Source organism: Carassius auratus, chromosome 19, assembly GCF_003368295.1.
Source record: "Carassius auratus strain Wakin chromosome 19, ASM336829v1, whole genome shotgun sequence".
In the NCBI taxonomy this organism is placed as follows: domain Eukaryota; kingdom Metazoa; phylum Chordata; class Actinopteri; order Cypriniformes; family Cyprinidae; genus Carassius; species Carassius auratus.
The window spans coordinates 9,813,818-9,841,488 of NC_039261.1; the positions used below are offsets into that span (position 1 = coordinate 9,813,818).

At 37.4% G+C, this 27,671-nt stretch overlaps 1 protein-coding gene across 10 annotated transcripts in view; it reads left to right on the forward strand.

Moving 5' to 3' along the window:
* Positions 1-27,671, forward strand: part of adgrb2 (adhesion G protein-coupled receptor B2) — a 254,928-nt gene that overhangs the window by 70,681 nt on the left and 156,576 nt on the right. For all 10 annotated transcript variants that reach the window (XM_026288832.1, XM_026288827.1, XM_026288830.1 and 7 more), the window contains exon 2: positions 1,681-2,509. In XM_026288832.1, the coding sequence (XP_026144617.1) occupies positions 1,696-2,509 (814 nt within the window). In that variant the 5' untranslated portion in view covers positions 1,681-1,695. The remainder of the gene's footprint in view (positions 1-1,680; positions 2,510-27,671) is intronic.

Sequence of the window (27,671 nt, forward strand, 5' to 3'; positions counted from 1 at the left end):
GGCGGGGAATCAAGACCGAAGGGGCTGATTTACAGGAAAACTTTCCGCTTCATTAATGCTGTCAGAGAGCTTAAATGGCCCGATATGTGACACGACCGCTCCTCCCCATCGAGCTCTGTTTTCTCCTGTCTCGGGTTTTCTGTTGTCATTCCAATTCTCTCTTGCTGTTTGTTTTTGACACTCTGCAGTGTCTCTGCAGACAGATAAAACAGGATTAGTGATGTAAATCTGTTAATGAATCTAATATTCAAATAACATTGTGTTGCCCTTCTTGCAATCCCCCCTACAGAGCTCCCCTTCTCTTTTGTTTTACCAACAGTTTTACACAAATCAGATTATAAAATTTAGCAGTGTTATTTTAGCATGACCGAGGTACGATAGTTTTTTTTTTCTGTTTTCATTGTAAGATTTTTGTTATTTTGTTTTTGTAATTTATAATAGTTGTTATTATTATTATTATTATTATTATTATTATTATTATTATTATTATTTTCATTATATTAATTTCAGTTTTTAGTAACAAATAAATAAAAATGAATTAATTAATAATAGCTTTTATTATTGTTTCTGTTTTAGTTAACTGTAATAAACCTGTTATTTGCAGGCTGTGATGACTGATCATTAATAATTAAATGATCAGCAATGGGTTTTATTATGGATATGGCATGTGTTTATGCTGTGCTTGGACAATCATCCAAGTAGAAAATGAATGATTTCTTATATGTTTTGTATGATTGTTTATGGAGGTGTCATGTCTTTGCTGGTTATGCTAAATGCATGAGATTTTTATACATAGTACATATTTTTGCTTTGTGTTCTTTGACAAGAGGGTCAATTTGTGACACTTTGATCCCCAGTTGTTATTTATGCAAATTCATAGATTTGAAAAGTTGAAACATGATCCAGCACAGAACTTTCTGGGTCCTGTGTTTCCATGCATGTGTGTGAAAGTCTCAATGGCTGCAGTTTTAAACTTGCATGGCCATCAATTAAACAGAATCCAGCAGACACTGTATTTTGATTACATTTTTTAATAAAAACAAATGTTAAGTCAAATACATATTCTGTTGTCAGAGGCTATTTCTGTTAAAACCACCTAGCTTTGCTCAAATATTAAAATTTTAGCGCAAATAGCACATTCAGCTTCTTCATACTTTGTGCAAATAACATTTAATTATATTTGCACTTGGTGTCAACAAGATGCAATAATCACTATTTTTATTTGGTGCAAACAGTATCCACTACTATGTGCTCTCATCATAGCAGGCCCTTGAGTAAATAGCTGCTGTCCTTTGTTAAATATAGTTTTCAGAAGAACCCAAATTGAAACAAAATCCTACATTGTAAGCAACATGGGACGATATAGTTATATGTACAATTACTCAAAAAGTAAATAATACTAGTCATTTTTTCATGACAGTAAAATGTGTGAATTTTCAACATGTCTGTGTGTGTGTTGTTTATCTATGTCTTAACTATCTTGGTTTTGTTTAAACTGTTCAGCTGCTTTCAAGCTGTATGCAATGCATAGCAATATATTAAAATATTGTTTGAAGGAAAATGAGCAAGATATGATCTGACCAATCAAAGACGCGTTTGACAGAAGAAAATAATTAGTTGTTTGACCTCACTGAAATGGTGTTTGGATCGCTCATCTATATTTCTTTCTCCTCCCCGCAGGACAAATGACATAGGATGAACACTGCTGGTCATCTCTGTCTGTCTGTGCTGTCATCCCTTTTTGCACTGTCCTGGGCCGTGGAGCCGCTGGGTCAGGCCGCCCCCTGCTCCTCTCTGGTGACTGGGGTCTTATACGGCTCCTTCTCGCTCAGGGACCTCTTTCCCAGGCCGTCAGCTCTGACATCTGGATGCTCCTGGACTGTGGAGAACCCTGACCCCACCAAGTACTCGCTCTATTTCCGCTTCAATCGCCATGCCGGCGTGTGTTTAGCTTTTTCCCCGCTGGTGCTGCCTCTGGACCACTACCTCTCAAACCAGACCTGTGGCCCCCCAGACCAGCCCACCTTCCCCTCGGACCCTGAAGCTGTCGAGCTTTGCATGGTCCCAGGACCCCACACCTTCCTGCAGTTCGATAAGAACTTTGTGCAGTTGTGCCTGACCACTCATCCCAACAAAGACGGCGACAACAGAGATGGGACGTCCGAGGGCCAAGCCCCCTTGTCGGCGGAAACTCTGGACTTCCGGCTCGTAGAGGTTCTGCTCATTAATAATGAGAATTCGAGTCAGTTTACGTGTGGAGTCCTGTGCCGATGGTTTGAGGAGTGCTTGCATGTCGGCTCAGGCTGGGAAACCGAGAGCTGCAGTATCACCCAGACAGGATGTGTTTGTCCCAACACGGCCCCTCCGGTCTCCTTGCTGCCCACTGCGCCCCATAACCACTCTTTAGACCCCAGCGTGAGTGTGTTGCAGTCCCCACCCGACGACTGTTGTGTGACACAGCTGCATTCAAAGAATGGCATCGCTATAGCACCCAGAGATGTCCGGCAAGGTAAGCCAAGCTTCCTTCTGACCAGCTGTTAGCGGTTTCATTTACAGCCTGCTCCATTAAAATCAATTACGCTGTTTTACAAGCTACTTTGATTGGGTAACCATGGGCTCGTTTTGGATCACAAGCAAAGTGTTTCACTTTCAGCTTGATTTGATTTGATTTGAGGGCTCATCTTATATTTCAATTATTAGCCTCTAATTACAAAAGGGAAAGTAACTTTAAAGTGCTTGGAAGTGTCTCCAATCAGGATAAGTGTTTGTGATAAAATAGTAATCACTGACTCCCCTTGGCTACACTGTTTGGTCCTGCTGTTACTGGGTGGGGAGGCGTCACCTCCAAATGTGTGCTACTTAATCTTCTACACTGTGTTCCAACTGGGTGTGACTCGAAAAGCTTCTCGTGACAAGTGATCTATCAGTAGAATCTGAAAATGTTGTGTTTTATTATGCAAGATTAGGTCTGGTCCTCAAATCTGATTGGCTGAGCAGCGATTCAAGAGCTCTGATATTTAGTGCAGCCCTTGGAACTGAATCAGTTCTCCTTGTCTGTAAAGTCTGATTTCAGGGACTCTTTCTGCAAGATATATTGTTAAGCCAGTAGTAGCAAATGACTGTATTATAATGACTCATTAAACCAATAATCACTCTAATAATCACTAAACCGATTGATTCAATACATTGATTCACTCAGGAGAAAACAAGTCATTAATTCACTGAACCACTGCTTCATTCAGAAATAAAACAAGTTGTCTGTTTCTGAACATTCTGAACATCTCTTTCCTTTTCACAAAAATAAAAATAGTAGGAGTAGCATGCTAGTATGTAGTTCTGAATTCTGCACGTGTTATGAAATTGCCTGAATCATTTGTTCATCTGATTTATTCAAAGACACCAATTCTTTCAGAAATGAGCAAGTCATTGAACCACTGAAAAAAGGCAATGCATTCAGCGTGTTTACATGCACCCTCATTATGCGATTTTAATGATATTTTGGCAATATTGGGATTAAACTTTACCTCCTGCCAATGCAATACTTTGATCTAAATAATGCGATTATAAGCTCATAATCACAGCAAGCATGATCATATTTGAAAATATTTGAACGCACCAAAACAAACACACCCATAGCCCAACAGGACCTCGCCCCATTTTGTTATCTCCGCCCCACACGTACATACACAAACCTGGCATAATGACAACCACGGAAGCAAGCGAAGATCACACGCAAGAATATTCAAACAAAAGCCGACACAGATAAGTTGTGTAAAACAATGCAAAATCAATGGTACTCACCTATCAAACAATGCAACCTCAGACATGCCTTGTAGGGATGTATTGCTTGTCGATGTATTACACCGTTTGACCAGATTTGAAATGGTATACGTCTCAGGTCCGTCACTTGTCACTTTTTTTTTTTACACCTGCCCTGATATAAGCTATAGGTTACCAGATCATAGGCAATTAATGCCATTGATAGACGTCATGTCGCATATAGAAACATTTCTGATTGAGAGACACAGAGAGTCAGAAAGTGTGTTATCGATGCCGAAAAAGAAGTGACTAGAAGGGGAAAGTGAGAATGAGAGGACATGTATGTGCGCACATGCTTTAGCCGGGCTTTTCCTGGCTCGCTCTAGTGCCTCTCAGCTAAAGCCACACTGAGTTTTATCCTCCCTTGAGTCAGCATGCTGATTGGCTGTGCCAGACAGGAGGACACTGCCAATATGCCTGTTACAGAGATGCAGCCTTCTCCTGTGTCCACAAAGACTGCACATTAAACGGCCTTCTCCTCAAGGCTGATATCACTGACACCAGCCAATTTCAAGCATGGAGAGTTCTTCTCTGGAAAGATGTTGACAGTATTTTTAGGTGTATAGTGGGAGATTTTTTTTCCATAATTAGGCCACTCTGGAATAGAGAATATATATCGCATCCTGCACAGTCATTGCAAATGATTCAAAATCATAACAAGTTGCAGGAAATGAGAGCACTCAGGAATATAGGTCTCTTAACTACTATGCAGTGTAATAATCCACCTAATTTTGCAATGCAGAAGTAAGCTAGTTATTTTCTGTGAATGTGTGAGACTTCATTAGCTACTATGGGTAAATAACTATGAAATAACAAACGAATATAAAACCATTTGTGATATAAGTCAGTGTGTTTATAATTATGACAGTAATTTAAAATGATATCAAGTTCACAGTATCAAACAGCACAACAAGCTCTTTTTTACAGCTAAAAATAACTGGAAACAAAGGACACCTGAAGCCTTGCATGTTCAAGTTACAAATGCCTGAACCAGTTCTTGTGTTAAAAATAAGGTGGCTGTGATAATTACACTCACAAGGATTCTGCACACACATATATATATATATATATATATATATATATATATATATATATATATATATATATATATATATATATATATATATATATATATATATATATATATATATAGTAAGAGCAAATCTATTGAAATCTGTGGAATAGGTTTAAAAATAAAAAAAGTGCACTTTAAGTTTTACCTTATTAATGTATTATAGTAATGAGTTGATTTCTGTAAAAATATGATTAACACACTGAAAGAAAAAAAAAATGCTGGAAATAGTATTGACTAAACCATTGGAAATATTATTCAAACAATCATGTATTTTCACATGTATTTCCATCATATCTTCAGAGCTGTCACACAATAAACGCTTTTTATTTTTACATGAAGTTGGTCTTTTCATGACCAAACGAATACTCATTTTATTTTACCTTAGTACTCATTTATTGTTGTCACAACACAAATGAAAATTACTAAGTGCACCTGATACACAAATGTACCAGTTTTTTTGTTAGCAACTGAAAATTTCAGCCAAAGGAATGCACATTTTGCCTCTTATTTAACCTGTTTAAAATCCCCTTGTTTTAGTACAGTTTTGTAAAAGACAATCTTCTTCACATTCTGCTGGGCCTTCATCAGAGATCTGCGGGTGGTACATTTTCTACCATAATCTGTGTATATTGAACTGTAATTAAATCTTGTTGTTTGGATGGCAGATGAACCAACCACAGACTAAATTTGTTTCTGTGAACTGTCACCATCCCTTGGTGTGCAAATGATTTAATTACAGGCGTGTTATCTAAAGGCTTAATTGGACTAATTATTTAATTGTCTTCAGGCCTGAGTATTTCTTGCTCATCTCTGGATCAGAGACAATCCCTACGCTCAAAGCCCATGTGAACATGGAACTTCTTGCTCCTCCATGTGCCACAGCATTGAGATTAGGTTGGCGAAGGCAAAAAATAATCCAAACGCTGTTATGCTAGTGTTGTAGCTTAAACATCAGCTTGCAGGCAGAAGAATCCAGGTCGCCATGCTGCATTATCTATTGTGCTTGAGTTAATGTTGATCAAAACACATGATTATATCCATTATTTTTGGCATTGTGTTGTGCTTTACTGGAGGTCCCTGTCTGTTCCACATAAACAGCAAATGTTTAATATTTTCCGATCTCTAGTGTATGTGTATGTACTGCACAGATATATTTAGTGAATGTCCAATTTAATTTGACTAAATTACAGGAATTATTAGAAACACACTGGCATATACAGAGGCATTTGTAGGCTGAAGTTGTTAGTAATGTCTTTTAGTTTTAGTTTATAGCCTTTCTATTTGTCTGGAGTTTTCACCAAGGTACTTTAGGGACCCCGTGGAGAAGATATATGAAGTTGCTTGCCTTTTTGAACTTTTTGAGAATTGTAACTTGATTTACTACTATGTGACTTTATTTCACACATTGTAACTTATATTTATATTTTACAATTGTCAATTTAACTGTTTTCTAATACCAATAATAAATAGCAAATTTAGTTCACAGTGGGATTTATTTTTGTGATAAAAAAAATAAAACATAATAATCATTCTCACAATCACCCCTCCTGTTAAATCATTAAAGAACTGTGATTAACCACGTTATTTAATGCTAAATAACGTGCTAAACATGGACAAAGTTTCAAAAATTAAGTTGTACGTTTGAAGGAGTATTTTTGTTCCAAAAAAACCTCTTCCGGTTTGTCACAAGTTTCGGTGCATCAAACTGCACTTTCCACATGTAACGTTACAGCTTAAAAAAAAAAAAAGACGACATAAAGTGGAACTTAGTCATTTTCCAAAACCGCTAAGCAAATATATACAGTTTCAGTACATACCACATAGCATTCCGCCTTTGCTGATGCTGCTCTTGTTAAATTTCAGCCTCTGGATCTGTTTCACAGCTTCCACATGCTCTCAACGCAAAAGCTTACTCACGCTCGTGATTCTTTAGCTCCTCCCACACGTCACGCCTCTAGGCGCTCGTGTTTTTCCGGGAAAAATCAGTACAGACTATCTTTCTCTTATAAATATAATAAAAATAAAGACTTTTTGGAGTTATGAAGGATGCAGTACTACTCTATAGGTACTCAAGATTAACAGGATATTGAGTGAAAACGAGCATTTCACCCCCCCCCCTTTAATCACTAGCCACACCAAGGCCTGTTTACTGTCAGGCACACCAATGATCCCAAATACACCAGCAAGTGCACCTCTGAAAGGCTTAAGAAAACACAATTAAGGTTTTGGAGTGGCCAAGTCAGAGTCCAGACTTAAATCTGATTGAGATGCTGTGCCATGACCTTAATGTTCATGCTTGAAAACCCTCCAATGTGGCTGAATTAAAACAAATCTGCAAAGAAGAATGGGATGAAATTCCTCCACAGCGATGTGAAAGACCAGTTATCATAAATGCTTGATTGCAGTTGTTGCTGCAAAGGGTGGCAAAACCAGTTATTCGATTTAGGGGGCAATCACTTTTTCACGTAGTGCCAGGTAGGGTTGCACAGTGTTTTTTCCTTAATAAATGAAATCATCATTTCAAAACTGCATTCTGTATTTACTCAGGCTATCTTTGTGTAAAATTAAAATTAGTTTGATGATCTGAATCATTTGTGTGATAATAATGCAAAAACTTAAAAACAAATAATTATTTGAATGTCACTGTACATGTAGAGAAGCCACTATTGGTCAATGTTTGAGCTGCAGATTTTTGTGTTGATTTCCTGATTTTCTCAGAAGTGTTTAAACTCTACATCTCTTGTTGGTCTGAGGGGAATATTGAGTCTTTCTTTTGAGTTTTGATTATGCTGCATTTTTTTTTTCTTCCCAGCTGGCATTCGAGCATAGTCTGTTACATCATTGACATACGGAAAGGGTAATGAATACAAGGTGAAATATAACAGAGGTTATATGAAGCATGAAAGACATCATTAGACTCTATTATTATGAATTCATCTGGGTGTGTTTCTCTGAATTCTTAAAATACTTCTTTGGCAATTGTGATGTCAGTGTAGGATTCAGACAGGAGTAAAATGTAAGCATTGGTTCTGGAACTCACAATTATTTGTCGAATAGTTGATTTTTCATTCATTGTGTCATACCTAACTATGGTAGCTGTTAGCATTCCTAGGGCTACATGTTTACTAGTACAATAGTATGTATTCCCTCATATAGTATAGATTTGACAAGTAATACACTATTAACAATGTAGCAAAATAGTTTACATCTTCGCAAAAATGTAAACTATTTCACAGCTTTATATTGTATATAAAGTTGGATGTGGACAAATCCGTATACACTTACATAAACCAATATGTACTATATAACAAATCCTAAATTTGATTTTATTATATTATTACAAATGTAAGTTGTAATCTGCTAAATGGAAACATAAGGCATGAATATATTAATGTATTATAAACACTGACATAATGATTTTCTGTCAAGCTGCTTTGAAACAATGTGCATGTGTGAATAAAATTGACTTCCTATAGTGTCCCCCTTATCTAGTCTTATCTGAGTCATTTTAGTGAATCGTTTTATCTAGATGATTCATTTCCAATGAGTCATTGTTTTGTAGCTTCATTGTTGTGTAATTAGCTACGTATTCTTTTCAAGCATTAGGTACATTTAGTTTAACTGTGGCACTATTTAAATCTGAGTAGTGAGGGCATGGCGCACCTAATCGTGAGTTTGGCCCACTCTTTAAATTTACCACGGTTTGGCAAATTTTTATGGGTGAGTTCCAGTAATGTAAGTAGTATCCACACAATTTTGAATTCTATGTGAGGGCAAAAGGATTTCGCAAAAGGATCAAGCTGGTCATATACATGTGTCACTGACCAGCAGAAGGTGCTTGGTATGTATGTTTAGGTAAGCTGTGCTTTATACATTACTAAACAATTGACAATAGACCTTTTTGTCTGAGAAATTCATGGAAAAAATTGATGTGACTATTGAGTTTGAAGGACTACCATACTGCTTAGAGCTGCAAGTGGGCCTGTTCTCAGTTCTCAGCCTCAATATAGTTAAATGTAAATGATTTAGGAAAAACATATCTGAAATAATTCAAATAGCTACTCTTTCACCACTTGTGTAACAATTCATTTTCCCAAAGCACTGGTATAGCTTCGTAGAGATTGGTACTCTGTCTGCTAGAAATACGGGTAGCTAGCAACTTTATACAGCTGCTATTAAAAGAAAGAAGATGGACTGAATGCTAGTCTGACTAGTTTTATTAACTTCAGTGCCCACACACGCTCATAGCTGCACACTTTCTGACTCTCTATTTGGACTCGAGACCTTGAATCAATATAACTCGGTCTATTCTGAATAATAAGTGTGCTTCTGTGTATGCTTGTGCCAAGAGAGAATGAATGTTTTTGTAACTGTAGTCGTTTTGAAATAATCTACATTTAATGATATATAATAAGTATTTAATGCATTTTTAAATTATAGATTTAATAATTAAATTATCTAAATAGAAATCTTTAAATGTACTAAACCTAACATGATCGACCATTTAAAGTCTGTAGAAATCTGCAACATTTCTTATCAGTTTATCAGGTGTGGTTGCCATATATAGATACAGTATTAGCGTTTATTTAGAGTATTTGCTTGCTTATTGAAAGTCTGTCTGCAGGTACAGTAGTATTTGTGTAGATGTGTGAACAGTATATTATCTGGAGCTGAGGCTGCAGTGTTGTTGTTAGACGTTTGTGAGCAGCGGCAGTGTGATTATGATGGATGGAAGAGTCCTCTCACTTCTGGATTCGCTGCTGATCTGAACTGCAGGGGTGGAGGAAGAGGGCCGCTCCGTGATCCGAGACCGGCCTTCTGTCCAAACATGGTTCCCCTTGACCAAGAGAGCCAGTAGGTTAAGATCAGGGTCGTTGCTGCTGTCTCTTACACCTTTTAGCCAGGTGTTCTAATCCTTAGTTTGGCTTGCTTTTTCCCTTCCACTTTTTAAAAAGTTTTTTAAAAAGTCGTCCCACGGTCATGGAAAAGCTCCAAACATAAAAGTCTCTTTTTTCATAACCCATGGTTTTTTATTTTAGAATTGATACAATACTTTAATCGTCTTGCACAGACGTTTTATTTTACTTAATTGGATTCAGGATAAACCTGCATCAATTGGCTAGTGTTGTCAGGAGATTTTCAAAATGCCTTCATTTGGAAGAAGTAGCGTTTCGCTGAATGTAAATGCAGATATTTTAGACATATTTGGTATTTTTTGCCACCTTATCAGAATAAATAATGGTTTCATTAGACAGACATTCTTGTTTTAAATATAAGAATCCTCTGTAAACATTCAATTAAAAAAAAAACTATTTCCATGTCCAGGTCATTTTCTAAAATATTTCATAATTTCTTTATGAAGTTGTGTGTAATAAATAGCGTGCAAGTCATACTTTTCTTTTATTTGTTAGCCTTTTTTTTATTTTATTTATTTATTCATTTATTTCTTATCTAGAATTGAACATACCTGGAATGGTTGTGGAAAACTCATGGAAATTCATTGGCCAACATTTTTTTTTTTTTTTTTTTCAGTAACATGCAACAAATGCTTCAAGGGTTTTGTATCATGCTATATTGTCTATTTTTCTACATTTTTATTATTAAAACTTGCATATTTACCACTCTTATTTCTATAAGAGTCTAATCAATTCTAAATGTGAAAACATGTCACGTGTGTGTAAAACAGTACTCCCTGGTTAGACACCTGTAAGACACTTTCCCTGGTTACGTGACCTATATCCTAATATCTTCATCTTTCAGCTTATTGTGCTAATTCTTACATCAAACAGTCGAAGTTTGTTCAGAGATGGTAGATCTTCACCGTTAATAGGCTAGGATCATGCTCCTTTTATCCGTCTTCATTTCTAGGCCTCATTGATGGTGTGCTGATAGACAGGAGTGTAATTTCACTTCATTGTGCAGACATAATATATCATAGTTAAATACCCTACATCCATACAAAATAGCAAACGAAAGCATCGAAAGCAACAGCCCCTTCATCCAGGAAAATAAGCTCTTCCAAGCAAAAAGAACTGCAGGTAGTCTTGGAAAATGGAAAATCCCAAGGGAACACTGACTTGTTCTTGTTCTCTTCTTTGAATTTGTTTCCCACACATTCAGAGCTGTTTAAAGAAGCTTCAATTGCTTGGTTAATCTGATCTATGAGGTAAGACTGACCCGTCTGTCTGGTGTGACAAGTGTGAGGAAAGCTAGCCAGTTGACAGTCCCCTAGAGCAGTCAGGACTCTGTGTCCAGAAAGGACAGGTGGTCAGTTGAAGTATTATCATATTGTACTTCTTTGAATATTAGGTTTTTGCCTCCCCATGCACCTTGTACTATTTTCCTCTTACAAATGCGTCTAAAGAAATATTCCAAGTTCAGTACAGCTTACTTTGTTTTTCTTTCTATTTTTTTGAATGTTATGGTGACAGACTTACAAAGAAAGTAAACAGGCAACAGTTTTGAGCATATGAAAGTAGAAATACATTTTATGAAAGCACTTCATTTGTTCTGTTGAAACTTAATTTTAGGATTTGAGGCATTTCATTGTTATTTGAACAAAGATACCATTAACTGAAAAGGTCAGCAAGTGATTTTGCAGTGATTTAAATCACAGTAACACTCATATTGTTTGCATCTTGGCTATATTTGGAAACAGTGAGTATTTTGACATCCCTGCCTCCCGGTAACCCAGTTTTTTTTTTTTTTTTTTTTTTTTCAGGACAATCTAAAATTAACATTTCTGCTTATCAATATTGTGCCAATTTAGTTTTGCTAAGTACTGAAACCAGAACATTCCTTCAAAGTCTAAATCTCTCTATTTCTCTAATGTCACGGCCAGCTCGTTCCCGACCGTCACATAAAGAGGTTCAAACATACTTGTTTGATTAGCAGGATTATTTATTCAATATAACATAACCTGTTACAAAAATGTAATGTCTAGGGATTAAATAAACAAAAGAAAATAACAATCCAATGGTTAAGGAACATTGATAAATAATAAATCAAAAGGAAAACAGGTTGGAGCAAATAACTCCTCTGAAGAACTAGGTTCTGACAGGGGAAGTACGGTGGGGCAGTTCAGCCAAACATTTATAATCTCCGCCCATGAATTATCCAATTGGCTTGGACGTCACATGATGAGGAGGATAATGGTTATCCTACCACCATCAGGTAAAAGAAAATGAAGACACTATTGAGACCACTTCAAACTCCCAACAGGCCTTTGTCAATTTAAGGTACAAGGTGCACTTGTGATGTATTTTGGTCAATTTGTTGTCAATTAGCAACTGATGATTGGCTCATCAGTTCCAGCTCAAATGGAACTTGCCGATCAATTTTTGACTTACCGTGCATGGCCTGAGAAAGCAAGGTATATGCTACTGGATCTTCTTGAGTTGATTTGTTGAGAAATCCATTGTTCTATGCCGCTTTTGTACTAGACTTTCTCAAACCCAGAATATCTCATTGCGAGTTGTTCACTTCAAACCATTTCTCACTACAAGAGGACTTTCAAGCTTCCAATGCCTCCTCAGAAATATTTCAGAGTAAAACACAAGCGCTGCACTATAAAAGAAACATGAAACTCCTGTTCCTTCACGTTCTCTCCATCCAGCTCTAGGTCCGCTATAGGCTGTGCTCACTCCTGCAACCGAGTGCCTGCCCATCACTGTTTCCATGCACAGTGGGAGGAAAAAGGCCTGTCCAAATCTTCAAAAGCGGGCCCTCCGAAAACCTCCTCCCCATGCGGCGAGGCTGTCTGGTTGAAAGACTTGTCTTTGTGTTGCTTCCATGCATGAGAGGAGCATCGATCAGAAGAGGTTGTCATTAAAAGTGGCGCTGCACTTTGTCTATTTTTGGTAGCATAAAAGAGGTTTGGGCGGTGTGCAGGGGCCCAACGGAGAAACGTCGTTAATCATTAAAGTCACCGCGCTCTGCTGCAGCTCACACAGAACAATAACCAATGCAGTATGCATACGCTGTACCCACATGCATGCACATATTTTGAACACACGGCCAGGTGTGTGAAAGCAGTCTCTCTGAAATTCAGAGGCAATGTGGTTGTTCTCTCCTATTCACTTTGAAGATTTTGGGCAGAGTCACAGAGGAAGAAAAACAGATAAAAGGAGAGAGAGAGATAGAGAGAGAGAGAGGTTGATGAAGCCCTGTAGGGTCCTGGTCTTATTGTATGATTATTTTCAGAGAGCCTTTGGTGTACTATCAGAGGTCTGACTCACATGGGGTGTTATCTAGCTTTCTTTGTGGTCTTTTTCTTCTACGCTCCTCAATACATGGATGTTTTGCTAAACCAAGAGTATTCTCAATACTTCCAGTGTCTTTAAAATTAGAGTAACAATCAGCAGTGTAAAATAGTACTAATGTAATATGCCTAGCTGTAAATGTTCCCTGCCTCTGAGGTAGAAGTCACACTTCAGCTGGTGTATTACTACTATTAATTTAATCATAACATTAAATCATACAAACCAATGCCTTCAGAAATCAGCGGTTAAAAAAAAAAAATTACAATGTTTGCAACATTTTCTAAAATTAAGATGTTTTTGTACCTCTGAAAAGGAAATTACACTTCGTCTTTGGCTCTTGTGGTACACCGAGCAATCTGCTTTATGTATGAGGCTCTTATTCCCGGTCATGCTTGTTCAACAAGCTTGGGTTTGAGGAGCAGAAGACCCACACACCTCAAGCTGTCGCTGTACAACACTCCATACTCTGAATCAGAAAACCATACCCACCGTCTTTGGCAGCAGGTCTTGTTTGGACCAGGATTTGTTTGGGTTTCACACTGAGCTTTTTAGACCAGACTGCAGTTGCAAACGCTCTCAGATTCAGAACATACGGACATATGCCTTCTTCTCTGATCAGCAAGAACCAGTCTGGCTAGTTGTAAAAGACAATTTTTTGTGAAAGAGAAATACCATTACTATACTGCAAAATACTATTACAAAATGTACTATGAAAAAATAATCTTCAAAATACTATTGATGTCCTATCAATGTATCTCAACGACTTACAATGACTAGCTTATTTATAGGATAGTGATGTATGCTAATTCATGCTGTGGTTAGCTATTAGCCAAAGTGTAAATGACATTCCTTGTGAATGCCCCAAACTCCCTAAGAAATGCAAAAAATGCTTTTCAAAGTGGGTGTCTTGGAATCTTAAAAGGATCCGTTTTTTCCAAACAAATCTTAAAGACCTTATTCTAAACTCATGTATCCCGCTTAACCTCACCCCTTTTCCTACAAACACAGGAACTCCAATTCAAATTAGGGCTGTGCGATATATCTAACGATATGATCATGCGCATCTAATCAGTAAAGCTCCTTCCGTGATCACCGCTAAAATCGCCATCACCTGCTTATAATTGGAGTGGCATTTAATAGACAGAGCAGTAGATCGCTGACAAGCTACGCCATATCGCGTTCATTATCGAAGGCGATTCATCTGCGATAATGAACGCGATATGGCGTAGCTTGTCAGCGATCTACGGCTCTGTCTATTAAATGCTCCAATTACAAGCAGGTGATGGCGTATTTAGCGGTGATCATGAAAGCATCTTTACTGATTAGATGCGCATGATCATATCGTTAGATATATCGCCCAGCCCTAATTCAAATCTCTCTCTATCCAGTCAACAACCAATGCTTTTTTCTTTTTTTTGGTTCAGTAATCCATTTCACTCAGATGTTCTTCACAATACATAATAAAATATATGTTGCTACTAACGCTCTGAATAAGTGTTGTTTAGCACATCCCTGTGATTGAATCAATGGCATTGGTAGCTAAGGTCAACCCATGAAACAGGCATGTTATTGTATTGTGGCTTTATTGCTTGCATGCATGCTGACTGTGCAGCACACGAGATGCACCTAGATGCACAACTTCCCATTGGGCACCAATTACTGCTGCAGCCTGAATCAGTCACAATCCTCATTAATGTGTGAAATCGGGTTCAACTCAAGGGACTGTAAAGGGTCTCTCGTGCGCCCCCACTTTTTCCTGTGCGAAACAGCACCACTGTTAATTAGAGCCCTGTCCTGAGCCGAGCCCTGTGGGAGCTGAGAGTGGATCTCTCTGCTCTTAAAACCTGACAGAATTCAGCCATGGGGTCTGTAGTATTGATAATCTAGCCGGACTGTTTTTAGATACAATGTCTGTCCACTTGGTCTGTCCCTGTTCTTCCAAGTGTAGATATTTCCTGTTTTTCCAAGTTTGTCATTTTTTTAGGGGGCTAAGCCTAAGCAGAGAAGGTTATTATTCTTCTGGCCGGGAGTCTCTAGCAACCCCTAGAACCGTATGCAAAAAAGGTGTGATATTTGGCAACGTGATTAGGATTACTCTCAATATCCCTAGTGCAGTGTCGGTGTCAGTGTCTTGTGCCCTCTAGCAGCATCTACAGTTTCACAGTTTGAACTGCATTGCCTATGAAATGTCGTCAACCTGGGGGTTCAAATTCTTCCTGGCTACATTACTCGCTATTTTGAATTTTGCACAAAACAGCTTTCATTGGTCTAATCCCCAAATTTGGCGGAGATCGTATTGAAACCATGTGTGTCAAAAGTTTTTCAAGGGTTTTTGATACTGTAAGGCATTTAAAAATTTGAGGATCCCATTCGGGAATCATTGGTTTGACATACACACTGCCACCTACTGGTAAAAACTTACAGTAATTTATATATTTCTTGACTTTACACCAATTTAAATCTGCATATTCCACAATAAATTTCCCCTATCCGCCATGCCACAGTGAATTCAGTGTTGTGTCTGATAGCCTCTCCTTGTTAGCTTGCTCCTTTAGTTACATTTGATTTTGCATCAGAAGCAGAGGAGCACAACAGATGTTTCTTGTCTTGCTCTCCCCGAGACCCACCTCTCTCTCTTTTCCTCAAGAGATATGATCAAGGTGGTAAAGAGCCAATTATATGGGTCACAAAGAGATGTCACTCTCCACCTGGGGCGAGGTGTGCCAGAGCACACAACAGATGGAGGGCCACCCTTAGAGCAACTCTAATCAACACTTAAAATTACCCCTTTTTTTCTGTAGAAAACAATTGTTTTCCATATACAGGGAGGACGAGTATTTTCATGTGGTTCATAGTGATTTAAATGAATGTTTGGCTTTAGAATGTCAAGTCAAGATCTGCCAGTCACAACACAAAGACACAGAAACAACTGTTTGCATGACTAGTTTGACAGCTTCTCCAGTGTCTGACTGTGTGAAACTGTGGAGATTGAAATCCACGTTTAAACATTAAGTACTGAACCCAGCTAAGTCCTATTTTAATTAAAGCTTCTTCTCCATCTATAATTTCAGACAAACATTTATATATTTTTAGTATTAATCAAATAATTATATTTATTTTTACATAATTTATTACTTCAATATAGTAGTGCAAACAAAGTCGAAGCATAAAGCATCTTTGCTTGTTTATAGAGTGGTTTATTTAAAAAAGCTCAACTGCTGTGTCTAAAGCATTTTCTGCTTTTGTAAATGGACACTGATGGCTTTGTGTTCATTATGCTTTGTGTTAACATTATTATCACCCCTTGTCTCATTGCCTACCCTTCTTTCTTGTATTAAAATACTGTTTGACTCCTGTGGTCATTGCACCTGGAAATGAGATAGCAACAATATTCCCTAGCTAATCCTCTGTACCGAATGGCTGATTTAGATAACATCCAGGTGTGTTTAAATCCTTGTTGTGTGCATGTGTATAGAGAGCTTAACCAGGTGCATAGAACTATGGTTTTATATATTTATATTAACTATATTTTTCCTTTTTTTTTCTCTGTTGTGGGTGTTTTGTCTGGGTGTCCTTCGTCAGGAGTTGGTGAATGAAGAAGTTTGCCCTGAGTGTGTATGGGGAGGGCGAGTGCTGCGGCTGACTTTAATTTACTTTTCTCTGAGATAGGGAAGTTATCATTTATCTCATCCACAGTATGGAGCTGTAATCCGTCAGGGGACACCAGTCCCGGAGCTCATGATTCAAATACACCCATGAGGCTGTGTGTGTGTGGATTAATGGGAACAGAGAAGGAAGAGGATAGTAATGAGATCTGGTAAGGATGAGGGGAAGTGGCCGAACTACTTTATTGACCACTGCAGGAAGCGCCAGAAGTTCTAAGGTTTATTCCATGTGGACAGTTGTTAAGGCACTATATGCAATACATATAAATTAATCTATCAATGGTTGAGAGGGGACAAGGAATTATTGGGGGGAGAAGAAAATGGGGGTGGGGGGTAGACACAACACAGGCAGAACAGATTTTGTATCTCTAATGTGTTAGAGCTCAAATGGGACCTCCAATAATTATATAACTGTGGCATTTGAAAACAGCTATTATTTTTGTAATTCTGTATGGTGATGCTAAGTAGCCAATTCACGCTCTTTATCTGCAAGTTCATAAAAATACATTTATTTGAAAAATGTCAAAGCTGCCATGTTTTTATGTTGTTCGTTTATTCATGTATTTATTTACTTTGCAATGTTTTGCTTTTTTTGTCTTTTTTTCACTTGATGTTTTGGTTTGTTTTTTATATACATTAAGTTTGGTCTCGGGTCATCAAAACGGTTTTGCACCATGTTCACAAATGTCTTATTTCCCCCCAACTACATGTATTTAATTTATTTTTGACTTGTACTTAAGGGAGGGTGATGTATTGCAAGACACGATTAATCAGTAGAATTATGTCAACCACTAGAGATACACTCGTGCTGTCTAAGAGACCGTTTCTAAGAGCTGTTAGAGAGGCACATGCATGTAAAGATGGTGCTAATAGAGCACAGGGGTATTGAATAGTTATTTTTTTTTTTTTTTTTTTTTTTTTTTAATCTATTTTATAGTTTGTTTTGCTGCTTTATAGATCTTGAATGGTTAAATGAACACACACGTGGATGCCTATGTGTCAAAATGCCTCTCTTTGAAAGTCAAAAAAAAGCAAACACAAGAATAAGACAACACGTGTAGTTGGATCCAGGCAGCTCTTAAAGTGACAGCAGTCTAATATTCCCGCTGTCTGTCATTCATGTAAATCAAACAACAAAAGAGAGAAAGTCTCTCACTACTCTTGACTAAATCACTATTGTAACTTAAATAAGAAGAAATATATACAGTATTTTATTTACACATTGAATAATTTATGTAGCATTTCTTATTTACTTGGTTTAGTTTACATGTGTTTTTTATTTATTTTTTTGTATTTTTTTTTTTTTTTGTCCTGAGGCAACAGTACCTCAAATAACCACTCGTTACAACCAAGGTGTACGGAATACCATCACTGAACGCACAACATGTCGAATCTTGAGGCAGATGGGCTACAGCAGCAGGAGACCACACCAGGTGCCACTCCTTTCAGCTAAGAACAGAGAACAGAGGCTATAATTCGCACAGGCTCACCAAAATTGAACAAAATACGATTGGAAAAACTTTGCCTGGTCTGATGGGTCTCAATTTCTGCTGCAACATTCAGATGGTGGGGTCAGAATTTGACGTAAAGAATATGAAAGCATGGATCCATCCAACGGTTCAGGCTGGTGGTGTAATGGTGTGGGGAATATTTTCTTGGCTCACTTTGGGCCTCTTAGTACAAATTGAGCATTGTTTAAATGCCATGGCCTACCTGAGCATTGTTGCTGACCATGTCCATCCCTTTATGACTACATTGTACCCATCTTCTGATGGCTATTTCCAGCAGAATAATGCACCATGTCACAAATCATCTCAGACTGGTTTCTTGAACATGACAATGAGTTCACTTTACTCAAATGGCCTCCACAGTCACCAGATCTCAATTCAATAGAGCAGCTTTGGGATGTGATAGAATGGATGATTCACATCATGGGTGTGCAGCCAACAAATCTGCAGCAACTTTGTGATGCTATCATGTCAATATGGACCAAAATCTCTGAGGAATGTATCCAACACCTTGTTGTATCTATGCCATTATGAATTAAGGCAGTTCTGAAGGCTAAAGGGGGACCAACCCGCTAGTAGCAAAGTGTACCTGATAAAGCCAGTGAGTGTATATCGTTACCGTGAAATAAAATGACTCATGTCATGATATACAGTTTTGGTCCCATAGCCCACCCCTACTTGTACTGTATTATTAATATGGTGTTATTAAGTGACGAAAGTGACGTGACATTCAGCCAAGGGGAGCAGTTTGGGGTTCGATGCCTTGCTCAAGGGCACCTAAGTCGTGGTATTGAAGGTGGAGAGAGAACTGTACATGCACTCCCCCCACCCACAATTCCTGCCAGCCCGGGACTCGAACTCACAACCTTTTGATTGGGAGTCCGACTCTCTAATCATTAGGCCACAACTTCCCACTATAATATAATATAATATAATATAATATAATATAATATAATATAATATAATATAATATAATATAATATAATATAATATAATATAATATAATATAATATATAAAACTTGTTTTATCTTCTCGCAGGTGAGGAGACTCTAGACAGGTAGTGAGGCATTACAGACATATTAGTTACCTATAAAAAAAAATAAAAGAATAATAATTTTTTAATGTTTTTTAATGATTTGGTCTACTAAATTGACATTGTCAGAACTTTTTCTCCTTTAATTGAGACATACAAGTAATCTGGCCACCAGGTAAAGTACCGTTTAGACAGTTAGCCCTCAAGAGTACTGTTTGTTCCATCAGAAACATGTCTTTCATTCATGCTAGCAATCACTTTAGCTAATGATAGTAGTGTGGCATGTGTTCGTCTGTTTCTTGATTGCCGTGTCCGCCAGATCAGCCTTGGGTGATTGTTATTCCATGGGTCAGTGTCAAGAGACTGTTTTAAATGGAGCAGATGAATGGGGGAGGGCAAGGAGGAGAGACCGAGAGAAAGATATGGAGTGAGGCGAAGAGAGCGAAATGGAGAGAGACAGGTCCCTTTTGATTGCTTTGGTAACGGGATTAGTATTCCGGGTCCATCAGTTCCATCTCACCGTCTCTTTGGCTGGTGGCAAAGCACTGAGGTCTTTTATGTGCTGCCTTCATTCTTAGCGACTTGCTTTCTAGCTACAGTCCACTCTCCTCTAAATTCTGATGCATACATGATTAGAGAGCTCAGGGTTGGAGGCCACCTCTGGCAACCGGCCATCACTACACATAGACTGTGGTGAAGGACTTCAGGGTGAAGTGTTTTCAATCACTCATGGCAAAAATGGCCACTTTATGCTGCGCATAGGTACATAATCTATGTTGTTTGGAGAAGTTGTGACTACGTTATCACCAGGATTTGGATTTTATCACTGTAAAAAAAAAAAAAAAGGTAATAAACCATCACCATTGTCATTTACTCTTAATCTCAGGTTGCTCCAGAGGGTCTGCCCTTGAAATAGGTGATAAAGTTGGGAGTTTGCTAAGTAACTTATTCATTCAGGCAGTGAGGTGTGTGCTCAGTAGGACTTCTTAAGACATTATTTAATAGTGTTCGCTATACTGATGGAGTAGTAGCCAGGGGGTGGGATTACTTGTCTTGACTTTAATGTGGTTTTGTTATTTGGTACAATAGCAGGGACCTTCAGTGTCGGAGTATATACTCGTGTTGACTTCAGTAAAAAAATGCCTATTTGTGTATATAGGTGTTTCTTAGGCTATAGACATTTGTGATCCTGTATCTAAAAACATGCCTTTCAAAATGTCACTAATTTATTTAATTTGTCTGCTACCCAAAATTGTACACAAAAGGTACACATACATCAGATTAATGTAATTATTATTATTATTATTATTATTATTATTTATTTTTTTGAAAGTCATGAACATGCACAACATCTCAAATATGTGAAAGAAATTGCACTAATGGAAATTACTTTAATGTGTTTTAGAAAAAAAAAATAAAAAAACCTGTGAATTGAAAGGTACATCATGATGGACATACTAAAAACTTTTTCTAGTGATTATTTTATGTTTATGATCTCAAGCATTATTGTAATTGGCACTGTTGATTATTTGATCAAATCAATTAACAAATACTTATTTATGATTTACTATATTTCACCCTTTAAACTATTAAAATACAATTAGTAAAATGTTTTGAGTAAAAAAAAAAAAAAGTTAATGGTGTTTAAAATTGCCTGAAGTTAAAGAAACACCCACATACAGGTATACAAGTTGTTTGTGTATATGCATTTTATATATAGTCTGGCTATTTACAGTTCAGATTGCATTACATCTGCTAGAAGAGTGTTTTAGAAAAGCAATGTTCTGAGACTATATTGAGTGGCATAGTCATCTTCTACTTTACAACGAACCCTCTTGTGCTTTTCTCTCTGGTTAGAGTTATATAAGAATTAAATCTTCTGTGAGATAGCCAAATTGATATTGTCAATCTATAAAAATCATACTAAACCAGGTGAAATTGGCATGTTGAAACTCTCGGCGTGATACAAATTGGATCCCTCTGGATTATAGTGGGTAGGTTGGTACCAGCACAGTTACTGATATATAATGGGTTGTCCCTTAACAATGTCTCGTTACGGTTGAGAGTTCGGTATTCAGCAACCTTCAGCTTGTTACTATGTGTCTGAGTGTCTACCCTGTGGCTTAATCAATACTTATAGCCTCATGCTGTCTATCTTAAGGCCTTCTTGGGGGAATGATAAAAGAATTGATCACATCCCACATGGCAGCTGCACTACATGTCTGGAAAGACAATTGGGAGATGGCTTCATTAGAATGGCTAGGCCTGTCCCGTGTGTTTCTGTTAACTTCGGAAAACCCGAAACCACATCCCTCCCCAGAGTCCCTGCCCATAGGAGTTGAAAAACAGGGTAGGGATGGTACAACATTCTAGAAAGAGAAGCAATGGTGCACCAAAGCCCTAGAGATCATTCTCTTTACTCTCTGAATGAGGGTGAGCAGATTTTTGACTTTCAGAAAAGTTGAGAAGAAAGAGGAGAGCAAGGTATTTTGGGTTCAGGTAACACACGCACACACACGCACACACACACACACACACACACACACACACAAAGCCCTTGTGTCCCCTTGAACATCTCATCTTGCTTCTCTCCATTACTCCACTGCCATTTGGGTTGTAATGATGCAGGTGTGGAAAATTATAAGCAAGAAGATGTACGAGGACATCATGCTACCAAACGCCCCAGAGATCTCAATTTCCCCAAACCTCTCCCGTCGCCGTAAGACATCCATTGTCAATGCTTGCCAACTCTTCGTGTTACACCGTAGCTTCCTACAATGCATCTGGGAAAGTGGACAATTGAGTAAGTTCAGGTAACTGCCTGGAGCATGTGGTGTAGGATGTGATGCGTAGGATATAATGCATCATACTTGAAATTGGTGTTAATGGTAGAGAGGGTGACAGATGAATAGAGAAGGCATGTTGACTGGGGGTTTGCATGATTCCATAGCGTCAGTCATGCTCTCCGGTGAATTCATAGAGTCACAGTTATGTGCCATTCAGTCTCCTCCACCTAGACATCTTATTTGCATTTTAATGGATCTATATTAGCTTCTTTTACTTGATTTTCTTTTTGTGTTACATAGAAAAGTGAAAGCTTTCAAGCTTCAAATGAGATGTAAATTTGGTCCATACAGCCCATGTGTTATATTCTAGAATTTCTGTTGTCATATGACAACACTAACTAACTGTACAAGAAATAGATGCAAATTACTAAAAATGGAAAATCTTCAAGTGAGCTGTTAACCACTGCATCCGGATTGAATCAGTCTCTTTGTCTGATTTCTTGTCAGCTGCATACATATCAGAAGAGAAAGAAAGAAAGAAAGAAAGAAAAAACATACAGTAATTTGCACCTGACAAGGAATAACAATCAGTTTTATAGTGGTTACTTTTCTAAAATGAGATAACTTCAATGACATATGCAACCTTCAGAGGGCACAGCCTTCAGAATGAAACACTGTGATTTGAACGAACCATTCCCATTTGATTGAATCATTCATACAAGATCGGCCAATTTATTGGATCTAAAGAATGAGAAGTTGTCAAATTTTAAATCTTGGCTTTTCTGTCATGAACAAGGAGAGCTATTCTAGAAGTAAATCTTTGCTTTACTGAAAGCTATTGTAAAACTTGAAATATATTGGCAAGCCACTTTTTCTGGTACTCTTATGGCAAGAAAATTGGAATACTGATCAACCCCATCTGAACCCAAACATTTCAGATTAATTGAAGTGGTGGTCTGTTTTCTTTTTGTTTGATATTTAGACAATATAGCAGTGTTCATTTTCCCTCTATCCCTTTTTTCCCTTTGTTGGTGTGTCTTTGTCTAGGTCATGTTCTTCCCTCAATGCTGTAAGCACAGAGAAATGTGAAATCCTAAATGAGACTGAGGCATGGTGCTTGGGGGGATATAGGCCTGCTCCCAATGCACGCCAGTGTCAGCCCGCAGACATAAATTGGTGACAAGGGGGACAGGGACAACTCTCAGAGGGTACTGTAGTCCGCTGGGACCTTTAGACAGTGTCCATGAGCAGGAATATGTCTATGAGAGCCATGGGAGACAGATGTGAGAGGTAGAAGAGGAAAGGGAGACTGAAGCAGAAAAACAGAGCATGGGCATGGTTTTGTCTTACACAATGGTAGTCCTAGTTTTTTTTTTTTTTTTTTGTTTGTTTGTTTTTACAGTTAGACCGACCGTTCTCTGTTTGTGTGTTTTCTGTTGTCATGTTTTGAAAGGAATCACAGTTTTATCTCTGTGTGATACTGTATGACAGTTTAGTTGCTGAACTGGTGGGTAGACACATTTTTTTATTACTTTACTTTTTTAAGAATAGTTACAGTATTTCATGTGTGTGTGATGAAAGAGACAAATAAAACATTTCATACTCTTCTCTACCCCAAAATGGGGCACAGTTTTAATGACTCTTATGGGCCTTTTCCTAAAATATTTTGACATTCATGTCCAGGGAAGAAAAATAATAATAATAAAAAGAAATCTATAATTGATCTATGTATTTTTGTTTAGAAATCTATTCTACAATTATACTGAATTATATTTATATTTTTGATTTGTATATTTTATATAATATTATTATATTACGTTACATTGTATATTTGTGTATACCTCACAGAACTACACAATTATGTACTTTATTTAATTTTCTTTATTTTTTCAAACCTAAAATAACTGTCCTTTATAGCTATTCAACATAACAGTATAATTAAAAGCTATGCAATAACTAAAAATATAATTGAATATTTAACAATGAAGAACATATACATTTGAAAAATATAACAGCTTTCCTTTAAGTGAAATTAAAACAGTCTTATAAACTATAAACTCTATGTGCATGAACTATATTGAATATTGATTAATCTTTATTTCAAGCTATAAAAGTTAATCAGCAAGCAGAGTAGTGAGTGATTTCCCTTTTTATTTCTTTGATTTACAACTCTAAAACCTGATGCACGAAGCGGATAAGACACACATCCAATTTTATTATGTTATGTTATGCTATCTACACAGTTATGCTCTTTATTATTTTTATTTATTTATTAGATATTTATCACTTTTTATTTTCAAAACTATCGCTCATGCGTGCATCACCGCTCAATGTATGCTAATCACTGGGCCACAGCTTCGACACGATCATTATTTCTATATAGCTTCCTAATTTTGATTTGCAAAATCCCCCGGATCCTTCAGCCAATGACGTTCTTCCATCTTGATGTCTGACACCAGTGCCGATTTACTGAGTCTGTGTAAAAGCCATCAGTGTTCCAGCAGAGCGTGGAGTCATTTGTCAGGTGCCAGAGTGACAGGAGCTGTTTATCTGATGTTATTCTGATGCTCACAGCGAGATCCTCAACACCCTCATTACACCTGGAGACATGTTGCTAACACATTGCAGTCTGTTTTTCACCATTACAGCACTTTAAATAGGTTTCAGATGCATGAAGTCACGCTGACTGTCATAGACACAGAGAAACAATGCTAGGAGATTGATTTAGAGAAAAGGTGGGTGGTTTATCATTACCTTTTTCCTTTTCTGTTATTATTATTCTTATTCAAATAGCTTTTGTTTTTCAGTGAGAATATGTTAACGGTAGAGGTGTGACGAGACACTTATCCCATGAGACGGGACATGCGAGTGAGTTCACGAGAACGAGACGAGATTTATAGACCTTTTTTTTTTTTTTTAAGAAATCCTTGAGAATAAAATATATAGGGAGAGTAGTATTTTATTCAACTGAAAAACACTAAATCCCAAAAAAATTATGGGTGCATTTTGAGATCAGCTTGTACTTTATGTAATTAAACATCTATTTTAATAAATTGTATGCAGTCGCGTTGAATGCTTGAATCTGATTGGTCGACGAACGTTCTGAGGTGTGCAATTGTTTTCTGGGAAACGCACGGCGAACGTAGTTCCAGGCAGATGTCCTGACCGCATTACAGTTCCATATAACTTCGCATAGTAAAGCTGTAATAACGGTCACGCAGTTTGCACAAAAGGTGTTGTTAGTGCTGCCCTGAAGATTTTATCAGTTACAGTTAGCATATATAGTGTAGCAACTTAAAGGCTACACGTGACATTTCTCACTAGCGAGGAAACTGTGCTGTTTAGAGACGCAAAGAGGTAAGTTAGCCTAATTCACACAAGCCCTTTCTCTCTTTGTGTGTCTCTGTCGCTCTCGCTCTCTTTCTAATAACTCCATTAATAACTGCATTAGAATGCTATCATTATAGTCCTTGGTTTGAATTGTTCTCCATCTAATCAAATACCCAACTGCCACTTAGTTCTCACTGAAACAGTCAGTAGCTGTATTTTTGTTACAGATTTGCAATATTTTAGAAATGTGTTTCCATTAACCCATGCTATATGACTAAAACATAATTTTTTCTTCTTGCGATAAGTCATGGTGACGGATGTTAGTAGATTTATGCATATCACATGTTAGTAGATTGGCCACATCAAAGCCATAATGAGCCGCAGGCATGTGCAGTGTAAATGTGGGGTTATCCAAGCATTAATGGCAGATAAAAGCCTCTTATACTTGAGTGCAGCGACGTATGAGGTGTTTTTTGGAGGTTATATTACATTAAAGAATGATCACATGATTTTCACATATGCCAGGTGACCTGCAAATGCAAAAAATAAAATAAAAATGTTTCAATTGCAGTTTTGCTAAATATTTCTTTTTCAAATTGCCGGAAGAACCAACTTATTCAACCTTTTTTTTTTTTTTTTTCAATATAGCATAGTTTTTGCAGAATTAGCGTGTTTCTATTGGGCATATTTTCAATTTGCGCAGTTTGAAGGGTAATGAAAATGCACTGCCCGAAGTTGCAAATATGGCCGCTAAGTAAACTGACTTTCCTTGAAATGGGTTTAGCCCTGGAAGGTCAAACACAATATTGATTTTCATTGAGTTGGCATTAATATGTTGTTAGACTAAAAGCATGATCCACAGAACATCAAAATATTGGGTTAAAACGTAACAATATTGTTAGTATTCACTACTGGATGATTTGAATGTTTGAATTAAATGAAATATAATTGAGTTTTAATTAGGTGTTTTAATGAAGTAGCTTCATAACCAAGACTGTTCTCTCCTCGTTTGGCATCATGTATATTTTTCCACTCCTACTTCATTCTGAAATTGCCTTCTCGAAAGGTACATTTAATGCTGCCTAGAGCTGGGCTAAAACAAGATATCTTGCATAATTAAACATAATTAAGTTGCCTACCTTTTGGATTAGATTTCACGTCAGGAGTGCCTTAAATGCTGCCGATGGAGGTTTTGGAACAGAGTTAGAGCCAGTGAGGTAGCAAGACAAAGACATCGAAAGGGAAAGAGAGAGAGAGACGGAGAGGGAAGGTAACATCAATCTTGAGTGATTTAGCAACAAAATGACAAATGGATTGACAGACTGCAGAACTCATTCTAGGGTCAGGTTAGCATGCAAACAGGTTACGATTGATGTGATAGCCGGTCGTTTCATTTTCTGTTCAACTGCCTCTCTGACATACACTCCCACACACATATCCATGTCCTGTCAACACCCCGCCTCAACCCTCAGCCCACACAAACTCATTTTTTTTTGTCCATCTTTGGCTGAATTGTGCCAGCATTCTCTAAGCTGCCAGACTCCAGAACCTCCTATATCTGGACTGTCTGTCACAGGAACACCCTGGCAGGGCCGGAGCGGCCCATGTCCTTCAGAGGCGAGGGTCCAGGGGGCCATGTCCATGGGCCTCATTTATGTTCATCTGCACTGACGTTAAGTGAAATTTTCCCTCCAATTTGTTTGCTAGCCACTGCTACTCTTGACAGACAGGGCTATTTATCATAATATCAAATGCACAACTCCCTTCCTCTCAACACTGTGCTAATATTTGCTTGTGCACACTGTAGCTTTGCAGATACTGTACAGTATGTCACATAAACACTTTCAATTTAAAATTCAGTATGTTTCTTGAGTCTGTTATAGATTATTATCAATGGAAGGTTATATGCTTATTTAAAAATCTGACCATGTATTTTCTTTATCTTTTAAATAAAAGTAATTTTATTAAGTAAATTCATTGCACAAACTATTTTCACTGCCACCATGGAAAAGCATCACGTTATATATATTATTTTTATTTTAAAACCGGGACAACATTCTAATCATATAACACACTAATAAATGAACATATGAACAGCAGATATATTAAACATTTGAACAAAATATGAAATATAAAAAATAAAATAGAGCAATGACATTCAAGGTAAAGAAAAAATACATTTAGCAGCATTAT